We start from the raw sequence: 24,767 nt of genomic DNA, 5'->3' as shown, positions 1-24,767 counted from the left end.
TAGTTTCTTAAACAGAATGTCTCTGAGGTTCCACTTGCCCTCTTTAAGAATAATTACCTTATTATTTTAAGTATGTTTTAAAGGTTTAGGTTTAAGTAATGGATTCTCTTTACTGGAACTTCTCTTTAGTTCTGACACAACACCCCTTTTAAATGGATCAAGCCAAGACAGAATGTTTGAAACGATGGCAATTGAGATTGAACAGCTTTTGGCAAGGGTAAGTACTTTCTGTTAATTGGCTGTTTTACTAGTCAGCTGTGTTAATCACTTGTTATATATGGTACTCGATTATATTAATGCAGACATGTTTATTGAAATCACCCTTTCATCCAAGATATGTGCCTGCCGAGGCCCCTTGAATTTTTATTATAGTCATTCTCAAGTCTTACGGGTGTTATTTTAGCCTTTATGGATTCTTAGGGGGGAAATACTGAATCCTTGCCTGTCATTTTGCTTTCAGGGTGTTTTTTTGTTTGCTTTGTTGTTAGCCAGAAGAGCATACAGGCAAATAATTTACTTTTATCTCTTTATAGTGCTTTTAAAAATATTTTTACTGGTTTTCTTTTCCTTCCTCTTCTTTTTAGCTTACAGGGGTAAATGATAAAATGGCAGAATATACCAACAGTGCGGGTGTCCCATCTTTGAATGCAGCACTGATGCATACGTTACAGAGACATAGAGATATATTACAGGTAATATATTGGGCTTTAGACTTTTAAGTTATTGTAGTGGGTTTTTTTTAAATCCCTGGATAGAATGTGTATACGTGTATTTTAGAGACTAAAGGGAAGAATCTTCTGAGACAATAAATATTATGCTATAGAAATTTGTCTTGTTTTATTTTTTTTCCCCCTTTGTTATAATAAAATTCTGAAAATACCCGATAGCTCTTGCTTTTGCCTGGTAAAAATGAATAACATTCATCACTAGGTACATATACTTCTACTGTGGGAGACCTTGCTAGCTAGCAATAACAGTGGAAGAGCTAATGGCATGCATAGGCCACAATATGGTGGTTTAGAGTATACTTTCATCAGGCTTTGAAGATAATGTAGAAAGAAGGTAATTTACTATATTAAGTATATTTAAGAAAATATTAAATGTATACCAATAAAATGAAATAAACTCTTAAAAATTTATATATACAGATATATTAAAAATGTATGAATAGGAAGGTAAATGTTTTTAATATTAAAAAAATTAAGCGATCATTTCTAATTTTAAAAACTGTTGTAAAAATATGAATAGGAAGACACTTCATTTACCTAAGGTAAAATGTCTATATCATATTAAAACGAGCATGATGCTTAATGATAAAGCTCTGAAAGCATTCCCTTTAAAGAAACAAGATAAAGATATCCCCAGTCACCACAGGTATTTAATATTGTTTTGGAAGCTCTTGGTGGTGCAATTAGAGATATAAATAAACAAGATCTAAATAGTGACAAGGAAGAGGCAAAACGTATTATGTAGCAGTGAAAAGATTATCTAATACAACTAAGAAAAACAACTTAAAAAAATTAGAAAGAAATTAAGATGGTAGATTACAAAATTAATATAGTAAAGCAAGAAGTATTCCTATATATAACCAATAACCTGTTAGAAAATATAATGGAAGAAACTAAAATCCTTGTATATAAATTTAATAAGAATGAATAGGACTTGCATGTATAAAACTTTACTGAGATTGGGCCCCCGGGTGGCTCCAGTGAGTTAAGTATATACCTTTGTCTCAGGTCATAATCCTAGAGTCCTGAGATTGAGCCCCACTTTGGGCTTTCTGCTCAACGGAGAGCCTGCTTCTCCTTCTCTCTCCACTGCTTCCCCTACTTGTACACACGCTCTTTCTGTCAAATAAATAAAATCTTTAAAAAAAAAAAAAAAAAAACTTAGTAAAATGAAAGTAGATTTAAGTAAAGGAAAGAATTACTCTGCCTTTGAATAGGAGGATTTCTCTCTAAATCAGCCTATAAGTTGAGTCCCTCCAAATGGAAAAAGAGGTTTTTGTTTCTTTTTTCATTTTCTTTTCTTTTTTTTTTTTTAATTGCCAAAATGACAACAAAGTTCATTTGGAATCACAAACATACAAGTGCAACCAAGGGGAAAAAAAAAAATGTGTTGGGCAGCCTGGGTGGCTCAGCGATTTAGCACTGCCTTCAACCCAGGGCATGATCTGGAGACCCGGAATCGAGTCCTGAATCGGGCTCCCTGCATGGAGCCTGCTTCTCCCTCTTCCTGGGTCTCTGCCTCTCTCTTTCTCTCTGTGTCTCTCATGAATAAATAAAATCTAAAAAAACAAAACAAAACAAACGTGAAAATGAAGGTAAGTAGTAAAGAGTGCCTAATTCTCCCAGATATTAAAACCTGTTAAGAAGTTAGAAGAATTAAGACAGTTTGATTCTGGGCAGCCCCGGTGGCGCAGTGGTTTGGCGCTGCCTGGCAGCCCAGGGTGTGATCTTGGAGACCCAAGATCGAGTCCCATGTCGGGCTCCCTGCGTGGAGCCTGCTTCTTCCTCTGCCTGTGTCTCTGCCTCTCTCTCTCTCTCTCTGTGTGTCTCTATGAATAAATAAATAAATAAAATCTTTAAAGAAAAAAAAAGTTTGATTCTGGAGAAAAAAAATACCAATAAAACAGAGCAGACATAGAAATTAAGTTTCTGATAAAAGTGGTATTTTAAATGAGTAGGAACAAGAGGTATCGTAAATTAAATAGACCTGTAGCCGTCAGCAGATTGTGTGGGGAGAGGGGACAAACTTGAATTTCTGTCTCAATCCTCACATCCAGAATAAATTCTAAATGGATCAAAGACTTACATGTAGAAAAACTATAGGAGTTTAGAATGGGTGAAATTAAACATTGTAGAAATTATACATATTTTTAAACAATACCTAATAACAGAACCTATAATGAATGTCTAATTTGCTTAATGTACAGAAATAATAGAAATTTAAAAAGTAACCTAATAGGAAAATGAGCAAAGGATACAAACTGGCTGTTGACAGAAAGTGTCCAAAACTGTAAAAAGATGTTCAGCCACATGCTGAAAAGAAGATATGCGAATCAAAATGAGAAAAGATTTTTCACCTGTCAGAATAGTTAGCAAATATTGAAGAATAGCTAGCAAATATTGAAGCATCCAGTAGCATATTACAAGAATATAGAAAAGTGAGCCCTCATTCACTGTTGCTGGGAACATGAATTGGTGGTCTATCTCTCTATTGGTGGGTTAGTACTATCAATTTTAATGTAAGATTCTTTAATCCACTTCTCTTCACACTTTAAAAAGAGGAGTTAAGGGCAGCCCCAGTGGCGCAGCGGTTTAGTGCCGCCTGCAGCCCAGGGTGTGATCCTGGAGACCCTGGATCAAGTCCCACATCAGGCTCTCTGTATGATGCCTGCTTCTCCTTCTGCCTGTGTCTCTGCCTCTCTCTCTCTGTCTCTATGAATAAATAAATAAATAATCTTTTAAAAAAATACATGCAGGGATCCCTGGGTGGCGCAGCAGTTTGGCGCCTGCCTTTGGCCCAGGGCGCGATCCTGGAGATCCGGGATCGAATCCCACGTCGGGCTCCCGGTGCATGGAGCCTGCTTCTCCCTCTGCCTGTGTCTCTGCCTCTCTCTCTCTCTCTCTCTCTCTCTGTGACTATCATAAATAAATAAAAATTTAAAAAAAAAAAAATACATGCAGCCATGTTAAAAAATAAAAATTAAAAAAATAAATGTTTAAAAAAATAAAAATAAAATAAAAATAAAAAGAGTTAAGTATGTATATAGAATATTTTTCAAATGGCATTTTTTAAGACAAAAGTAACTAAAATGTTTACTAATAGGGTATTTACTAAATTATGATAGTCATAAGATAGAATTCTATACAGCTATTAAAAAGAACATAGATTTCTTTTTTTTTAAGATTTTATTTATTTATTCATGAGAGATATATATATATGTATGTATAGAGAGAGAGAGATTGAGGGAAGCAGGCTCCATGCAGGGAGCCTGATGTGGGACTTGATCCTGGGAATCCAGGATCACACCCTGCGAAGGCAGGCGCTAAACCGCTGAGCCACCCAGGGACCCCGATTTCTATTTGTTAATATGAAAAGATTACTTGATATTTTATGAACTACTGGAAAGACAGTATATAGCAGAATACCGCTGACCCTTGAACAATGCAAGGATTAGGGGTCTGACATCCCACCTCTCCACTCCTGTGCAGTTGAAAATTTGCATAAAACTTTTGCCTTCCTTAAAAACTTAAGTACTAATAGTCTATTGCTGACTAAAAGCCTAACATAAACAGTTGGTTAACACATACTTTGAATGTTATACATATTATATACTGTATTCTTGCAATAAAGTAGAAGAGAAGAGAAAGTGTTATTTAAAAATGATAAGGAAAATATATTTGCAGAATTGTAGTGGACCTGTGCATTTCAAGTCTGTGGTGTTCAAGAATCAACTGTAGTTTGATTTCTTTAGCATAAATGAAAGAAATAATAGGTAAGCTGGTATACACAGAAATGTAGTTCCTGAAAGAAAATAGAAGAAAATGATCATAGTTATGAGCTTTAGAACAGGATGGTTTTTATTTTTGTTCCTTTTGGTGCTCTTTTTAGTATGCTCTCCATTTTTATTTATATTTTTGTGTTCAAAGAGGCAGTAGGGGCTTTCTGGGAGATGAAATTATGATTTTCATCTTCTCTGTATGCATCTCTGAATTTTAAAAAGTAAAGAATACTCCTTAATTACTAAAAGTATGGTAGTAGAGAAAATATTTATTTATTTATTTATTTATTTATTTATTTATTTAAGATTTTATTTGTTTATTCATGAGAGACACAGAGAGAGAGGCAGAGACACAGACAGAAGAAGCAGGCTCCATGCAGAGAGCCTGATGTGGGACTTGATCCCTGGTCTGCAGGATCATGCCCTGGACTGAAGGCAGCGCTTAAACCGCTGAGCCACCGGGGCTGCCCGAGAAAGGGAAATATTTAAAGATTATTTTGTTCTTTGTAATTCTTTTGGTTCTGTTCTTCCTTTGACTGGTTTAGAAATTAAATTTCTGTGGGAATTGCAAAAAGATGAAATTTGAAAGTAAGCTCCACTGGATGTATACTAATAAGTAGAGAGAACCCCTCAAAGTTTTATCCTAGGCTATTTGGAATCATTTTATCTTAAAGTTATTTTTTTCTTTATAATTCTGTCCCATAAGACAAAGTACTAGAAGATACAAGGGATAGCGATCTAGTGGTACTATTACCCCAACACTGAATTGTTTTCATTTGAAAAAAGTTGGTCACTCTTCGGGAAAGGGACTATAATGTTGTTTTTACCTCGTGACTATTTGATTCTTAAATAGCAATTTTCTTGACAGTAACTTATATGATGACAGTATATAATTGGTTCAGTAAGATGAAAACATATAAAGAGCTTATGTTGAGATTGGATATTGATTTATTGCAGGATTATACACATGAATTCCATAAAACCAAAGCAAACTTTATGGCAATACGGGAAAGGGAAAATTTGATGGGATCAGTACGAAAGGATATTGAGTAAGTTACCTTTTATGTTATTTTGTAGGATGTTGAAGCTCTCCGTGTTTCCCTTTCTGATAACCACCTATCCTAACAGTTACATATATATATGTATCTCAGAGTAATTTTTATATATATGTATATATATAAATTTATATATATGTGTGTATAAAGAAAGAAACTTTTATTTCTCTGGAATTTGAAATATCTGTTTTCCAGGTTTTATTCAAACATCATAGCCATGTCAAATTATTTAAGAACTCCCAATGTTTTTATGCTAATCTCAGTCTGTAACTTTAAAGATTTGTTCTTCCATCCGTTTACCTTACGTTCAATAATGCATTCTGGCATTTCATATGCACATTTAAATTTTTTTTCTCAGAGTGCCTGGGCAGCTCAGTCAATTGAGCATCCGACTCTTGATTTCTGCTCAGGTCATGATCTTGGGATCATGGGATCAAGCCCCTGTTGGGTTCCACACTTAGCAAGGAGTCTGCTTGTTCCTCTCCCTCTGCTTCTCCCCTCACTCTCCCACTCCCTCTCTCTCTCTTTCAAAGAATTAAGTAAAATCTAAAAAATAAAAAATAAAATGTTTTTTACAATTGTAGATCTGTTGGGCAGCTAATTAAACGTGAAGACTTTCCACTTTTGGACCATCTATTGATGCTTATCATTGTCTCACTTGTGATAATTTAACTTTTAAAAAAGATTTTATTTATTTACTCATGAGAGACACACAGAGAGAGGCAAGACATAGGCAGAGGGAGAGTCAGGCGCCCTGCAGGAAGCCTGATCCGGTACTCGATCCCGGGACTCCAGGATCACAACCCGAGCCAAAGGCAGATGTTCAACCACTGAGCCACCTAGGCATCCCTTGTGATAAATTTATGGTACTTATGTTTCATGAGTAATGATTATCTTATGTTTCATAAACGTATCTATAGTATACATCACCATATCATAATCTGATATGTACCATGTATACTCTGAGAAATATTTTCCTAGAGATCCTTTATTTTGTTCGACAGTAAGATAGTTTTGCAACAGAAGTAATTTCATATTCATTTCATTCAGAATTTTTGTTTGAAACTAATCGAGGATTACCCAGCCATTAAAGTTATGTTCCTGTCCCCAAAAATTATCTTGGAAAGTTAATTTTTATTGTTTGTTCTGTTTTTTGAATCTGTTCTGTTTTTTAGTCTTATGTACTTTGTGAAACATGTAGGAGTAAAAAAAAAGCAACATGTTTGCCATAATTAGATAGATATTTTGTAATATTTATAGTTCTCAGGAACATGTAAGTCTTTTACTTAATACCTGTACAGACTATTCATGTACGTATTTTTAGGAATACATTGAGAACCGGTGTTGAGGCAAATTTGTGGGAATTGTTAGAATATAGCCCACTATAACAACTTGCTTTCTGAAAAATAATCATAAAAGAAACATGTTCATCCATTCATTAAACTATTTTCTGATTACCAGCCATGAGTAAGACTCTTGATCAGTCACAGTAGAAGCTAGAAATGAAAAGACCAACTTGGCCCTCTAGGAGTTTATAATCTGGATACTAGAGAGGAGTAAGACATGTACTCAGGTTAATATAATGCAAAGCAGAATATGATTAGTAAGATGAGATATAGTAGTAATAACTGACATTTTAAAGTTCTTTGCAATTGTACACTACTTTTCCATATATTACCTCTTTTCTGGCTTCATATAGTTTTTTGGTATAGATAGAAATTATTAGTACTAGGCAGCCTGGGTGGCTCAGCAGTTTAGCGCCGCCTTCAGCCCAGGGGCTGATCCTGGAGACCTGGGATCGAGTCCCACATCGGGCTCTCTGCATGGAGCCTGCTTCTCCCTCTGCCTGTGTCTCTTCCTCTCTTTCTCTCTCTCTCTCTCCCTGTGTCTCTTCCTCTCTCTCTCTCTCTCTCTCTCTCTCTCTCTGTGTCTCTCATGAATAAATAAAATCTTTAAAAAAGAAATTATTAGTACTAAATTATAAAACTAGGTATTAAGAGACTTGTCAAAGGTTAACTGGAAAAAAAAAAAAAAGGTTAACTGGCTAATAATAAATGATGCCAGTATAGATTTAAATCTAAATCACCTGTCTTCAGGGCCCCTGGCTGGCTCGGTTGGAGGAGTACATGGCTCTTGATCTCTGGGTTGTGAGTTTGAGCTCCATGTTGGATGTGGCAATTACTTAAAAAAAAAAAAAAGAAGAAGAAGAAGAATCATCTATCTTGCAAGTTCTATGCATTTTTGGTTATCTCATGATGCTTTTCCTGGGGTTTCTTTCCTTCTCTGCTTTGCAAATTAGCACTGCCTCTTAGCAAGCAGTTCAGTTTTATCAGCATGGCCCTCTTTTGTCTTCCTATATGTGCCATTTCTTGAAATTTTTTTTAAAGATTTCATTTATTTTTTTGAAAAAATGAACAAGCAAGAGCACAAGCAGAGGGGAGAGGCAGAAGCAGACTCCCAACCAAGCAGGGAGCCTGATGCAGGGCTCAATCCCAGGATCCTGGAACCTTGACCTGAGCCAAAGGCAGACGCTTAACCAACTGAACCACCCAGGCGCCCCAGTTTCATGAATTTTGCATTTAGTTTTTGTTATTTTAACATGAGTAAAGAGCAGAAACATGAGTGTTGATAGTAATGATAAAAATTATTTTCTTGTAAATTTTAGTGCATTTACAGCCAAGACAAATGCCAGAATTGGCAGATCTCAAGCTTCATTTTAGCTCCATAGGCTTTCATAGGCTTTAGCTGATAGACTACATATACCATTGTGAAGGAAAACATTCTATAGCAGTAGCTTCCTACCCCATATGCTGTGTAGTAACCAGTTAAAATTTTATCTCCATTTGGAGAAAATTAAGATACAATAATAGAAAAAAATAATAACAGCAATAGTAGAGGAAAAGACTTTTGTTTGTTTAAAATGTTGGATTAGGGGGATCCCTGGGTGGCTCAGCGGTTTAGCGCCTGCGTTTGGCCCGGGGCGGGATCCTGGGGTCCCAGGATCGAGTCCCGTGTCGGGCTCCCGGCATGGAGCCTGCTTCTCCCTCTGCCTGTGTCTCTGCCTCTCTCTCTCTCTCTCTATGTCTATCATGAATAAATAAATCTTTAAAAAAATAATAAAAATAAAATAAAATGTTGGATTATTTTGGTAAAAAATAAACACTTAACCCTAAATTAGAGAGGCAATTATATTTTTCTATTTATTATGGATGTCATTTTTAGAAGATGAAAATGACATTTTAACTGTTCACTCAAAACAATAGGCTCAATTTGTCTACTTTGGATATTACTGGAGTCAATCACTTCTATTTTGCGGTATCTGCCAAAAATGTTCTTAAATTTTCTGTTTTATTCTAGGTCATATAAAAGTGGATCTGGAGTAAACAACAGAAGAACTGAACTATTTTTGAAAGAACATGACCACCTTCGAAAGTAGGTATTATTGTATACATACATGCCGTGTAGCTTCTTATGCTTACAAATTCCTTTGTTGATGTAACAAACGTTTTGTGGTGTTTTTTATAGCAAGTGGTTTATCAGTGCTAATTCATTTAATTCTCCTAAGAACCCTATTTGGTAGAAATGGAATTGTAACTTTTCTAGCTGTTAATTAGGAAAGATACGATGCTATGGAATATCCAAAATCTGCATTCACATCACTTAGTTTTTACTTTTATCTTTTTATCCTTAATGTTCTTTTCTTTAGCAAGTCAATCCATCTAATATATTTGTTTGGTACTGTTGATTAGTAGTAATGATAGTAGTAATGATGCTGATAATAACTTATGTTTGAATGCCCTGTTACCACTTATATATGCTTTATATAACAGGCCATAGGTCAGATCCAAAGAAAAGAAGCTTTTAACAGGCCATAGGTCAGATCCAAAGAAAACATCTTATTATCTAAGAATTCAGAAGAAAAGCCTAAAAATGAACTCTGTATGTTTTAAAAACAAGTCACCATATTCTATCCCTTTTTCATGTATGTTTTTCTCTGCAAGCTACTGGTTTCTTTAATATTTTCTCTGCATTTTGTTGTAGAACTTAGAAGTCAGAAGGTTACTCCTCTCTGTGAGCTTAGCCTCTAAGCCCTTGAGCAGCTAGTATCCACAGTAATTAGATGTTGCAAATTATGTTGATATTTGCTGCTAAATGTCATAAATTAGTCATGTCTGAAGGATCTTAATGTACTGTTCAATTTATTTTTCTTTAAAGATCACCACTTTAAATATAAGCTGGTGAAATCAGAACATGGAAAAAGACCTTTTTAGAAGTCTGGGTTCTTGTAGTGTTGGATATAGTTCTTAGTGTCGTTTCTTAATCTGTTGAATGTTATTGATTGGCACAAGGGGGCAGTCTTTCCTAGAGTATGTTTAGTTTATAGTTACTCCTAGCTTTGGTAGTTCTTTTTGTATTTGATAAAAACCACCATTTTGCGTTATAACATCCAAAACTATATTAATACATTCTTTAGTTACAGAGTAGATTTGAGGGATAAGGGATCCCTGGGTGGCGCAGCGGTTTGGCGCCTGCCTTTGGCCCAGGGCGCGATCCTGGAGACCCTGGATCGAATCCCACATCAGGCTCCTGGTGCATGGAGCCTGCTTCTCCCTCTGCCTATGTATCTGCCTCTCTCTCTGTGACTATCATAAAATAAAAAAAATAAAAAAATAAAAATAAATAAAATTTAAAAAAAAAGAATTTAAAAAAAAGATTTGAGGGATAAGACACTCAAGTAGCACAAAGTAAAGGTTAAAATTGCATCAGTGTTTCTGTATTTATTGCTTCAAAAAGATGTTAAAAAGTTAGAAATGAGGGTGCCTGGGTGGCTCAGATAGGCGTCTGCCTTCAGACCCAGGTCATAGTCCTGAGGTCCTAGGATTGAGCCCCATGTCAGGCTCCCTTCTCCATCTCCTTCTGCTGCTCCCCCTGCTTGTGCTCTCTCCCTGTCAAATAAATAAATAAAATCTTAAAAAAAAAAGAAAGAAATGCTGTAGTTTAATTACTTTAAGAATAATTTGTTGCTGTAGTATACCAGAGTAATGATATAAATTAATATTGTTTATTTCCAGTAATTTCCAAACACTGTTTTTTTATAAATTATATATGAAAATTTGCAGTTTTGCCTTCATTTTGACAATTCAGAGAAAACCCTTCAGGAGTTTTATATTGTTCATTTTACAGGAAAAAAAATATATCAGTTCAGGAGCATATAACAATTTATTTAGGGTTATAAAAATGATGAGAAGATTGGAAATCAAAAGGCGTTTTCCATTTTTCTCAGTTTTACATATGATATACTTTATATATATTCCTTTCAGTAGTTTTGTGAAAAAGTTTATATGTGCTCATTCTGTACAGAGAGAAGCAGGCCAGATGAGTTGTATGGAATATGAGCTTCTGATGAATTAGGGAAGTTGTTGGGACTCTTGGGTGGCTCAGCAGTTGCGCGTCTGCCTTTGGCTCAGGGTGTGATCCTGGAGTTCCAGGATTGGGTCCTGCATCGGGCTCCCTGCATGGAGCCTGCTTCTCCCTCTGCCTGTGTCTCTGCCCCCACCCCCCCCCCCTCTGTCACTCTGTCTCTCATAAATAAATAAATCTTAAAAAAAAAAAAAAAAAAGAATTAGGGAAGTTGTTGAGACCAAAAGCAAGGGCTCAGTCATTGCTCTCAACATTGGAACACAGCTTCCAAATACATTTTGGGAAAATCAATCTTTTGTGGGTAAATTATAAATATTTGTTAGGTAATAACATAAAATCATAGATGATCGGTGTACAAATAATATGGAAAACTTTTTCTGTTTTTTCAGCGTCATCTCTATGTCATTGGCTAAGTGCTTTAGGGAAGAATTGGCAAGATCTTTTCAGAACTTTTTCCTTACAGAAGCTAGAAGTGCTCTTTATAATAAAAGTACTCAGAGTAGAAAGTATGAATAACACAAAAAAGACAGTTCAAATCACTTGTTAGTACAGATTCTGTGACCATTTTTTACTGGTAGATTGGGAGCCTTTTTGCATGTTATTTGATAAATTATTGGTTTATTTTTGCATGTATCTCATAATACAGACCAAGATGTAACCATTTCCCTAATGTTGGCTTTTTGGATTAATTTCAGTTTTTATTATTATACATATTGAAGTCTTTTATTTCCTTATGATTCTTAGAATTGGAATATATTCATTTGTAAAGCTTTTGATATATTATCAAATTATCTTCTAAAGGTTTGCTAGAGTTTCATTAGTAGCATATATGTAAACATTCCTCAGTGCCTTCAGTAACACTGATATTTTGAATTTTTTTTAATTTATACCAAGATAGGCAAAAATTCCCCAGTAATAGACTTTTTTTTTAAATACAAGGGATACATTTTCATTAGAGAAAACATAGGTTAAGCAGCCAAACAAAAGAAGCATAAAGTAGTAGTAGTTAAATTAACCTAAAAGTGATTATAGAAACCTGTAGTGATTATAGATTATATAGTTCATTTGTAATTAGTAGGCCAGATTTGCTACTAGGGTATTTTTTTGATATTTTTTATTTTGATATTTCATGGATAAAGATTTTTAATATCCAGTAACTCAGGTAACTAGTTGATTTTGTACAGTAGCACTGGACTTTTTATGGCTAGAATCAAATGTAGATTTTTATTTGATTCTTCATAACATTTTTTGTGGTAATGTACACTTCTACACTTGTTTCAAAAGTACATATTTTTGCCTTGAAAAAGAATAAAACAAGTTTTAGAAATGAATGCCAAACTTAAAAAAAAAAACCCTAACTTTGTAATTGCTTTTACCAGTTCCCATTAATACATTTTGTCTAAAAATAAATGTTAGCCTGTAACAATTTATCTTATGAAAGGCAATAATTTCTCTTCCTGTGGATAAAGTAGCTTTCATTTTTGACTTGTTATTCTCGGAGTCTGTTTTCAGTACATCAGTCAGAAGAAAATGCTGACTTTGAATTAGCGTCAAGCTTGTAGCTATTTGTTTTTTACTGGGCTGTAATGTAGATGCATTTCTATGAGCTCTTTGCTTGCTATTTAGATTGATTTCTCTTTCTTTAACCACTTTCTTTCATTGTTCTTTATATTTTCCTTTTTGAAAGAAGTATCTGAATTAGTTTTCTGTTTTTAAAGTTCTTTTTTTTCCTTAAAGAACTATTACCATTATGATGTCTCTCATCCTTTACTTTTAAAGGATGTAGTTTTAACATATGTGTATTTTTGTATTAGTAGTCATTTCCTTTCTGTCACTGAATAATTTCCACTGTATGATATATCTTGGTGGATACGTAGGTTAATGTTTTAGTTTTGGACTATTATCAATAAAGCTGGTATGACCACTCTTTGACAGTTTCATGTGGCTATGTTTTCATTTCTCTTGAGTAATTACCTAGGAGTTGAATTATTGGATTATATGGCAAGAGTAAGTTTATGTTTCGTTTTATAGGAAACTGTCAGAATTAAGTGGTTTTATCATTTTTGCATTCCTGACAATCCTATATTGAACTTTCCAGTTACTTTAAATCCTTTCCAGCATTTGATAGTGTCAGTCCTCTTTTAGCTATTCTAATAGATGTGTAATTGTATCTCATTGTGGTTTTAATTTGCACTTCTCTATGACTAATGATAAACATCCTTTCAAGTACTATATGCCACTTGTTTATCTTTAATGAAATGTCCATATATTTTGCGCATTTTTTAATTGGGCTGTTTATCTTTTTATTATTGAGTTTTGTTTTTTTTCTACTACTGAGTTTTAAAAATTCTTTCTGTATCTTGGATACAAGTTCTTTGTCAGAGGTTTTGCAGATATTTTCCTTGAGGCTCGGACTTTTTTCATTTTCATTATGGCTTCTAAAAGAGCAGAGGTTTTACATTTTGATGAAGTCTAGTTGATCAGTTTTTCTTTTATGATTCATGTATTTTCAGACTGAAAAATCTTGACCAAAGTTTGCAAATATTTTACCCTTTGTTTTCTAACAGAAGTTTTACAATCTTAGCATTTTTATTTCATTTTTGTATCTAGTGAGTTAAGGTCAAGATTCATTTATTTACCACATGAATATCCAGTTGTTTCAGGACTGTTTATTGAAAAGACTCTCCTTTCCCCCACTGAATTATATTGGCACCTTTTGTTGAGAATTAATTAACCGTTAGTTGGTTTATTTCTGAACCCTATATTGTTCCATTGACCTATATAGGTCCATCTATTTTTTTTTTAAGATTTTATTTATTTATTCATGAGAGACAGAGAGAGAGAGAGGCAGAGACACAGGCAGAGGGAGAAGCAGGCTCCATGCAGGGAGCCTGACGTGGGACTTGATCCCAGGTCTCCAGGATCACACTAGGGGCTGAAGGCGGCACTAAACCGCTAAGCCACCCAGGCTGCCCTATAGGTCCATCCTTAGGCCAGTAGCTTAACTGTTTTGATTACGTAGCTTTAAGTCTTGAAATAAGGTAATGCAGGTCTTCTAACTTTGCTCTGTATTTTCAGAATTGTTTGGCTCTTCTGAGTCCTTTTCATTACCATACAAATTTTACAACCAGCTTATAAAAAAAAAAAACAAACTTGCTGGTATTTTAAATAGGATTACATTGAACCTGCAGAACCATTTGGGGAGAATTGCCGTGGTAACAATAGCAAATCTTCCAATTCAGGACCATGGTATGTTTTTCTGTTTATTTAGGTCTCATTTTTTTCTTGTAGCATTTTATGGTTTTCACCACGCAGGTGAAATTATGTTGCACAAATTATGTTAAATTTGTTTTTAAATATTTCCTGTTTGGGGATGTGATTATAAATGGAATTTTAGGGGATCCCTGGGTGGCTCAGCGGTTTGGCGCCTGCCTTTGGCCCAGGGCGCGATGCTGGAGTCCCGGGATCGAGTCCCATGTTGGGCTCCTGGCATGGAGCCTGCTTCTCCCTCTGCCTGTGTCTCTGCCTCTCTCTCTCTCTCTCTCTCTCTTTCTCTCTGTGTCTATCATAAATAAATAAATAAATCTTTAAAACAATAAATAAATGGAATTTTTAATTTTCCAATTGTTTTGTCTGATACAGAAATATAATTGATTATTGTATATAACTTTTCATCCTATGACCTTATTAGTTTACTTATATTTATAGTAGTTTCTTGGTAAATCTTTTGGGATTTTCTATGTTTGTAATCATGTTATCTAAGAATTTAGTTTTCTTTCTTTCTAAGCTGTGTTCCTTTTATCCCTTTCCTCATTGCACTGGGTCAAACCACCAACACAATGCTAAATGGAAGCGGTCAATGCAGATATTCTTGCCTTGCTTTGTATTTAGGGAGAAACATTTATCCTTTGATATTCAGAGAGTTTTTGTACATGCCCTTAATCAGGTTGCAAAAGAACCTTCCCTTTCTGATTTACCAAGGGTTACTTTTTTGTTGGTTGGGTTTTTTTAGCTTTTTATTTTGAAATTTTAGACTACAGAATAATTGCACAAATAGTACAGAGAATTTCTTGTACCCTTCACCCAGCTTTCCTAATGTTAATGTTTTATAGTACCTTAATAATCAAATTCAGCAAATTATCATACAATAATATTAACTAAACTACAGACTTTATTCACCAATTCTTTCACTAATGTTCTTTTTATGTTCCAAGATTCAGTTCAGGCTCCTGTGTTGTATTTAGGTGTCATGTCTCCTTAGTCTCCTCAGATCTGTGATAAAATTACCCAGCCTTAATTTGTCAAGAGAAGACGTCAGACGGACATACCCAAGTTAAGGGACATTGTACAAAAATAACTGACCACTACTCTTAAGTGTTCTGGTCTGACCTTACGCATTTTTGTCAAGAATACCATATGGTGATGTTGGGCCCTTCTTGGAGCATCATACCAGGGTGTATATCATGCCAGGATGTCTTATTGATTATATTAATCTAGATTGCTTAAAGTGGTATCTGTCACATTTCTCTACTGTAAAATTTTTTCCCGTTGTAATTAATAAATATATGGAAAGATGCTTTGAAATTCTGCAAATACCCTATTTCTCTGTGAACTTTTTCCAGTAGTTTTTTTTTTTTTTTTTTAAGATTTTATTTATGTATTCGTGAGAGACACAGAAAGAGAGAGGCAGAAACACAGGCAGAGGGAGAAGCAGGCTCCATGCAGGGAGCCCGATGTGGGATTCTGATCCCGGAACTCCAGGATCACGACCTGAGCCAAAGGCAGATGCTCAACCGCTGAGCCACCCAGGTGTCCCTTTTCCAGTAATTTTAGCATCCGTTAGTGAATCTTGCTTCCCCAATTATTCCTGGGTTGTTTGCCTACTGGTGATTTTCTGTTTCCATCAGTCTGTACATTTATATATTTTTTTTAAGATTTTATTTATTTATTCATGAGAGAGACACACAGAGAGGCAGAGACACAGGCAGAGGGAGAAGCAGGCTCCATGCAAGGAGCTCGACATGGGACTCGATCCTGGGTCTCCAGTATCACACCTCAGGCTGCAGGCCACGCTAAGCCGCTGCGCCACCGGGGCCGCCCGTCTTTGTACATTTAATAGTTGAGATTCTCTAAGTACCCTTCTCCCTCATTGATTTAATTTTTTATTTATCAGTGTAGACTCATGGATATTTATTTTACACTTTGGGTTATAATCTAGCACTATCATTATTTTGTTGTTGAAATTGTTCCAACTTTAGCCATTGGGCACTCCTTCAGGTTAGCTTCTGTCATTTGACATGCCCATCTTTTTTTTATCTTTCTTTATAATTTGTTACCACACAGTTTTCATGGTTCTTGTATTTTCCCTACCTCAGCCCTGGAATCAACCACTTCTCCAGTCAGCATCAGTTCCTATTTTTGGAGAATGGTTCAGAAACTAAGACCTGGGTACTTATTGTGCTTATTGTCACTGGACTATTACTGCTTTTAATCTCTCTCTTGCTAAAAGTTGTTGTCATGGATAGGGTTGAATTTTTTATATCTTGTTTTGCATCTACTGAGGTGATCAATTTTTTTCCCTTATTGCTGTAATATGGTGAATTGCATTGATTATTTTCAAACATTAAAGCAATCTTGATTCCTAGAATAAACTCCACTTTGTCATGATATATTTATTATCCTTTTGATATATTCCTGAATTTATTTTAAGGATTTTTGCAGGGATCCCTGGGTGGCGCAGCGGTTTGGCGCCTGCCTTTGGCCCAGGGCGCGATCCCGGAGACCCCGGATCGAATCCCACGTCGGGCTCCCGGTGCATGGAGCCTGCTTCTCCCTCTGCCTGTGTCTCTGCCTCTCTCTCTCTCTCTCTCTCTGTGACTATAATAAATAAAAAAAAAATTTTAAAAAAAAAAAAAGGATTTTTGCATTATGCTTGTGAAGAATATCTTTAGTTTTCTTAAAATATCTTTGGCCCCTTTAAATGAGTTGAGAAATGTCCCCTTTACTGTTTGCTGAAAGAATTTGTACAGGTTTGGTGTTATTCTTTCCTTATATTAAGTTCGATGAAATTTACTAGTGAATCTGTTTCAGCCTGGAATTTTCTTTGTGGCAAGATTTTTAAACTACAAATGCAGTTTCTTTTGGAGATACTCCAAGACTCTTGGCTCTGAATTTCTCCCTGGGCTTGAGGGTGCAGGGGACTGGGAGGGTTACTGTGATTGGCCCAGCTGATCACAAATCCATCACTGTGGCTAGTGGACTTAGAACATCTGTTAATCAGAAGAGAATGTGTCATATACAGAGCTCCAGAGAAGTTATTAGCCAACTTTCGCTTCAATTGGATTTACTACTCTCTTCTGTATTCCAAGCCATAAACATAGAAATAGTATGGTCAAACAAAATCTTTTCTTCTAGTGATTTTTTTTTAAAGATTTTATTTATTTATTCATGAGAGACACAGAGAGAGGCAGAGACATAGAGGGAGAAGCAGGCTCCCTGCAAGGAGCCCGATGTGGGAGGATGTGGGACTTGATCCTGGGATGGGGATCACGCCCCAAGCCAAAGGCAGATGCTCAACCTCTGAGCCACCCAGGCATCCCTTGAGGTGGACTTTTACTTTAATTTTCCATTCTAGGGGGATCCCTGGGTGGCTCAGCAGTTTGGCGCCTGCCTTCGGCCCAGGGCGTGATTCTGGGGTCCTGGGATCGAGTTCCGCAACGGGCTCCCTGCAGGGGGCCTGCTTCTCCCTCTGCCTGTGTCTCTGCCTCTCCCCCTCTCTCTCTTTCTCTGTCTCGTGAATGGATAAATAAAATCTTTACCAAAAAAAAAAAAATTTCCATTCTGCCTTCTCCCATCCCCCACCACTAATGAATTATGAATTTTTTGTGGACCTATGAAATGCTACATGATACAACCTACTGCCTAAATCTCCAACCTCATCTCCATCCCTTCATCTATATCATTCTTTCCCTTTGCTTATTAGATACTAGATATGGTCTACGGCCATACCACCCTGAACGCACCCGATCTCGTCTGATCTAGATACTAGATATGCTGGCCTCTATTTACTTCTTTCCCAGAGATACTAAGCCTTTTCCCTTCTCAGCTTCTTTGTACTTCTAACTTGTTCTATCTACTTAAAATACTCTTTTCTTAGCTTTTCATGTGGCTTATTCATTGACATCTTTAGTCTAAGCTCACTTGTTACTTCTTCAAAGAGGAGTTTCTGACTATATTATCTAAAATAGACCTTTTTTTATCTCTAAGAAGGCACTCTCTTTTTTTTTTTTTTTTGGCTTCTCTTATAACATTTATGAGAATCTGTAATAATTTGTTGGGCTTTTTATTTTTTATCATCAAGTGACTCCTTGAATGTAAGTTTTGTAAAGGTAGGGACCTGATTAGTCTAGTCTGTTGGCAGTGTTGTGGTTGTGTCCCTAGTTCCTGTTATATCATAGACACTTAATATTTATTTCTTGTTTAAATGAATGGATGTATATAGATGTAAACAGAAGGTATTAATTTTGGTTTCATATACATGTATATGTAGGACACCTGTTTCCCATTATAGGAAACCTGTTTCATTCATTTACTTATTCCCCAAATATTTATTAAATACATACAATGTATAAGATATTGGTCCAGATGCTATATTTACATATGAAATTTGATTTTGAGAACTAAAGGGAATATTGTTAAGGTGATAAATTATTAAAAATCAAATTCTTCTATGGTATATATTAACAGTCTTTGGCAGATGCTTCTCTCTCTTATTTATAGATAGAAACAAGATTCAGAAAGGACATAGGCCAAGGTTTCATAAAAATTCAAATCCGTATTTCCTAACCTGGTTCCATATTTGTCCCACAGCATACTGCCTCCCTGTGACTTGCTTTTTTTTCAAGTTTTATTTTTCTTATTTTAGGGATTCAGCATGCATAATGTTATTAAGGTTTGAAAGATCAGTTGCTTTACATTTTTCTGAAAAGCAGGTGATGTGACCTCCCTGTGTCTTGTTTTTGGGGTGGGGTTTTTTGTTTGTTTGTTTGTTTTTGTTTGTTTTGGTTTTTTCTGTTTTTTGTTTTGTTTTTGTTTTTTTTTTTTTGTAATGGGATTGTAGCTGTCCCTTTATGTTACATGATTTTTAGGAAGAATGGCTTAAGAGTTAAGACATTTGGGATCCCTGGGTGGCGCAGCGGTTTGGCGCCTGCCTTTGGCCCAGGGCGCGATCCTGGAAACCCGGGATCGAATCCCACATCGGGCTCCCGATGCATGGAGCCTGCTTCTCCCTCTGCCTGTGTCTCTGCCTCTCTCTCTCAATCTGTGACTATCATAAATAAATAAAAATTAAAAAAAAATTAAAAAAAAAAGAGTTAAGACATTTTACACAATTAAAAGCACTTAAAAAATCGAAAGAATTCGTTTCACCTAACTTTTTAAATACAGGACTGTTGTATAAAGCAAGTTACATTTAAATACACAGAATCAATTGCAGTATTGAGAATATGTTTTGTTTTCATTCCATTGACTTCAGCAGATATGGTTGTTATTATCTGAGATGGTACATATACTTGTACACTTAGGTGTAAATATGTTCATGAGTAAGTAAAGAACTACTATATTGTCAGAGGCTTACCTTTTCTCTACTAACAATTTTTCTTATGACTTTTCTTCTTAGCATATGTTTAGACTATTAATATTTTGAATTTTTTTAATTTACCAGACTTGTCATTTGGGTTAAATGATCCAGAGTTGTGGTTGTGGAAATATTTTACATAGGTGTTTTAAAAACAATGAAAATGGCTTCATTTTTTGTTTCATGATTTTAGCTAGATTTCTCGGAGGTCCCACAGCTAATTAAAGCTGATCCTCTGTGTTGCTTCTGCAATACTACACTGCTTCTCTAAACCGATTTTTTTTTCCTATAAACTGCTAAGCCCTCACAGAAATGTAAGCTTTTACTGTTGCTATGATCATTATTCAGAATCTAACTTGATCCAAATTATACTGAAGAGAGAACCTTGTATCTTTTTGGACAATTAGTATGTACTCAATCTAAACCGATTTTTATGGTATCCACATCACACAGTTGCTAAGATAAATGCATGTAAAGAAGCTTTGTAAGGCATGTCTATATGAAACAAAACATAATGAGGGTTTTAGAGACTAAGAAAAGCAAATACTAAAGACGAAACCTTTTATGTGCATTGTTAATTTACATGCCTTAAATATAATTTGAAATACTTCTAATGTTAGAAATACTTCTAATACTTCTAAATGTCTTTGTGAAATTAAATTTTAATTGTGTTAATGGAGCATGACCATATTTGAAAAGTATAAGACATATGATCACCATAATTTAGTGATTTTTACAAGGAGTGGCTTTATCCCAAAAGTTTTTGGTGTAATCATATGTACATTTGTTGTGTAATAAATACCATATGACTCCAATTAAATGATGGTCAGATTACCCAGTCCCACGACCTGGGATCACGAACTGAGTCAAAGGCAGACTCTCAACCACTGAGCCACCCAGGTGCCCCTGCTTGTTATTATTTACTTGGTAACTACCTGAAATGGTTTATATACATACATACATACATACATACATACATATACTTTTATTTCTTTGTGAAACATCACTCCTTGGAGAAAACACCATTATAAAGGTAATGCTAATGAAGTGATCCTACAAAAAGTGGTGCTACTGGGACGCCTGTGGTCCAGGATCAGTTCCACATTGGGCTCCCTGCAGGGAGCCTGCTTCTCCTTCTGTGTGTGTCTGTGCCTCTCTCTGTGTGTCTCTCATGAATAAATAAATAAATCTTAAAAAAAAAAGTGGTGTTCCTAAGTAGAAAAATGAGAAGCTTATAGAAGAAGCCACATGTGTTAGTTGAGCCATAAATATGAGAATATGCAAAGATCTTGAGATATATCCCTTACCTATATTAGGGGTCTTTCATATAATAGAGACTTGAATTTTAACATATGAGGACTGATAGTATTTATTTCACTGTGTTATCTATCATTTCATTTATGGGATTTTTTTTTTTTTAAGATTTTATTTATTTATTCATGAGAGACACAGAGAGAAAGGCAGAGATATAGGCAGAGGGAGAAACAGGGTCCATGCAGGGAGCCCGATGTGGTACTCGATCCCGGGTCTCCAGGATCAGGCCCTGGGCTGAAGGCAGGCGCCAAACCGCTGAGCCACCCCGGGATCCCCCATTTATGGGATATTTTAAAATTACATGTTGAAGCCCCATTTGTCTCAGGTGGTGCAGTTGTCTTCCATATTGAAATAGATGATAAAGCAACTTAATAGAACTCTGAATAATACTTTTCTTATTTTCATATTCATGTGGTAATATACAGTTTTATAAGGCAAAATAACCTAGTTTGGAGCTTTTATGCAGAACTCATTTTTCTTCCCTTGGAGCATATGGAAATCAAATCTATCTTCAGTCAGTACATGGCTTTGTTATACAGTAAAACAGAGTTGGAGATACTCTGCTGTAGTGAGGAATTTATCTTCCCAGATATGTTTGCACAATGTGACATATATATCCTCTGTCTGCCCCGTTAACTATGATTGCTACTGTATTAATCTAACAAGTATCTTGTTACTCATTTATTTAACAAGTATTAAATGAGTGTCTCCTGTGTGCTAGGTACTATACTAGGCTCTAGGGAGTCAAAGATGAATTAGACTCAGCCTCCACACCTTGGGAATTCATTCTAGTTGGAGAAATAATAAACATAATTATGATATCTTATAAGATATATTCTTAAAGTATTAAATGAGACACCATTTGCAAAAAAAACTTTGTAAGCTTTACAAATTTAAGATATTTTTCCTCCACTGCATAGTACAGTGTCTGATATATCCTAAATGCTTGTTTATTCATTAATGAATTGATAAAAAACAAAATAATGAAAGCATAATATTATAAAAAAAAGAATAATTAGTTCTGCCTGGGTGTATAGATAATGGGAAAGGCTTCACAAAGGATGTGACTTTTGAGCTGGACTTTAAGATATAAGCAATTTATGTTGAGAATAAGGTAAAGGGATTCCAAGGCAAGAGAAAGACTAAAACATGAAAGCACTTTGAACTCTATCAACCATGTATGTTTAGGTTTCTCACTCTGCCTGTGTCTTTGCCCCTCTCTCTCTCTCTCTCTCTCTCTCTCATGAATAAATAAAATCTTTTTTAAAAAATGAAAAAAGCTACAGATGGGAAGAAAATATTTGCAAAACACCTATCTGATGAAGGACTGTTATCCAAAATATACAAAGGACTCTTAAAATTCAACAATTATGGGACGCCTGGATGGCTCAGGGTGTGATCCTGGAGTCCTGGGATCAAGTCCCACATCAGGCTCTGTGCATAGAGCCTGCTTCTCCCACTGCCTGTATCTCTGCCTCTCTCTTTCTGTGTCTCTCATGAATAAATAAATAAAATCTTTTTTAAAAAAATTCAACAATTAAAAAGTAGGCAAAAGATCAGAACAGACAATTCATCTGAGAAGATAAGCAGATGGCAAATAAGCATATGAAAATATATTCAGCATCATGTCATTAGGGAATTGCAAATTAAAACAATCAGATACCACTATATACCTATTAGAATGGCTAAAATCCAAAACACAGCATCAAATGTTGGTAAGGATGTGGAGCAGTAGGAACTCTCACTGCTGGTGGAATACAAAATGGTATAGCCACTTTGGGAGCCAGTTTGGCAGCTTCATTAAAACATTAAATGTAATCTAACCATATGGTCCAGCAGTCATGCTCCTGGGTATTATCTAAATGAATTGAAAACTTATGTCCAAACAAAAGCCTGCACACAAATGTTTACTCATAATTGCCAGAACTTGGAAGCACCCATAGAACAGTACATCCATACAATGGAATATTATTCAGTAATATAGGAAGTAACCTAGCAAGCCCCAAAAGACAAGGAGGAGCCATTAAATGCTCAAAAGAAGCCAGTCTGAAAAGGCCACATACTGTGTGTGTAATTCCAACTGTAGCACAAAAGGCAAAACTATCAACAGTAGAAAGATGAGCTGTTCCAAGGGTTCGGCGGGGGGCGGGGTGGGGGAGAAGAGGAAGAAGAGTAAGTAAGTAGGTGGAGCACACTGGCAGTGAAGCTATTCTGTATGACATTGTAATGATGGGTACATGACATTATGCATTTGTTAAAACCTGTAGAACACGAAACACGAAACAATGAACACGAAATGCAAACACGAAACAATGTAACACGAAAGAATGAACCCTAATGTAAACTATGGATTTTATATAATGATGACCAATATTGGCTCATCAATTGTAATGTACCACACTAAAAGATATTGATAGGGGAAAATGGGTGCATGGGAACTCTACTTTCTGCTAAATATTTCTGTAAACCTAAAACTCTTCTAAAAAATAAGTCTATTGATTTTAAAGAACTCACTGCTAATAATTTAGCTTTAACTTTTCTCTTTTTTTTCTCCCTAAATTAGAATTCTGAGTCTGATGCTTTACTTTTTGTCCTTAGGTAACTTCATGTAATTAGAAAACAAAATTTCTATGCCAAAGGAAATAAGGAAAGGAAATAAGCTACCATATATAATGTTAATGGAATAGGGATTGCAAATAATTTATACTTTCATCCTTTTTTCTCTATTTCCCAGATGGTATCTATAAAATAAATATCTGTTTGCACTAAAACAGTCTTTTGTATCCTATTACAGCTTAATTGTATTCACTTATCTATCTGTTTCAATAGATATATATATACAGGGGCACCTGGGTGACTCAGTTGAACGTCCGATTCTTGGTTTCAGCTCAGGTCGTGACCTCAGGATCCTGAGATTGAGCCAGTGTCTATTTGAGATTCCTTCCCCCTCTCTCTCCCCCCTCTGCTCTTCCCCTGCTCCTGCTGTCTCTCTCTCTCTTTCTCTCTCTCTCTAAAAGAAATAAATAAAATCTTTTTAAAAAGAGAGTGTACACAAAAATAAATAAGACCTAGATCTTAAGGGTCTCTCTGTTTAACTACCAGTAAAAGACTGCATCACCACAGTGTTTGCTGTAAATGATATGATTGGTTGCAGTTTACAAAGGGATCAGTTTTATTTTTTTTAATTTTTTTAAAGATTTTATTTATTTATTCATGAGAGACACAGAGAGAGAGCCACCCAGGGATCCCCATAAATAACAATTTTAAAACTGATCCCTTTGGGCAGGCTGGTGGCTCAGCGGCTTAGTGCCACCTTCAGCCCAGGGCATGATCCTGGAGACCCGGGATCAAGTCCCATGTCAGGCTCCCTGCATGTAGCCTGCTTCTCCCTCTGCCTGTGTCTCTGCATCTCTCTCTCTCTCTATGTCCATCATAAATAAATAAATAAATATTAAAATAAATAAGTAAATTTAAAGAAATAAATTATTTATTATGCACTTATCTTCTTATTTGTTTATTTACTTGTTTATTATGTACTTAATAGAATAAAAGGATTCTAATTAGGTGTTATTTAAGTGATTTTGCCAAATTCTTATGGGTTTTTTTTTTTTTTGGTTTAAATTGCTTTAAAATATGTGCTTGAAATCCCATTTTTTTCCCCTGAAATTTGTGCCATTTGCAGTGTGTGTGTTGGGGAAAATTAATTATTAAAAAGAATTATTTAAATGTTGCTTTGGTGATTCCACTGTTCAATAATTGGTGATGAAATTTGACTCCTTGTTTTCACCTAATTTAAATTGGTCTTGAGAGAAACAGAAACTTGTTGCTTACAGAC

At 35.4% G+C, this 24,767-nt stretch overlaps 1 protein-coding gene across 2 annotated transcripts in view; it reads left to right on the top strand.

Moving 5' to 3' along the window:
• Positions 1–24,767, top strand: part of GOSR1 (golgi SNAP receptor complex member 1) — a 54,660-nt gene that overhangs the window by 7,650 nt on the left and 22,243 nt on the right. For both annotated transcript variants that reach the window (XM_041725353.1, XM_041725351.1), the window contains exons 3-6: positions 130–217; positions 585–692; positions 5,465–5,556; positions 8,920–8,994. In XM_041725353.1, coding sequence (XP_041581287.1) covers positions 130–217; positions 585–692; positions 5,465–5,556; positions 8,920–8,994 — 363 coding nt within the window. The remainder of the gene's footprint in view (positions 1–129; positions 218–584; positions 693–5,464; positions 5,557–8,919; positions 8,995–24,767) is intronic.

Source organism: Vulpes lagopus, chromosome 12, assembly GCF_018345385.1.
Source record: "Vulpes lagopus strain Blue_001 chromosome 12, ASM1834538v1, whole genome shotgun sequence".
Classification (NCBI taxonomy): Eukaryota; Metazoa; Chordata; class Mammalia; order Carnivora; family Canidae; genus Vulpes; species Vulpes lagopus.
Note: the sequence above shows the minus strand (reverse complement) of the source record. Positions and strands in the feature narration are given on the sequence as shown.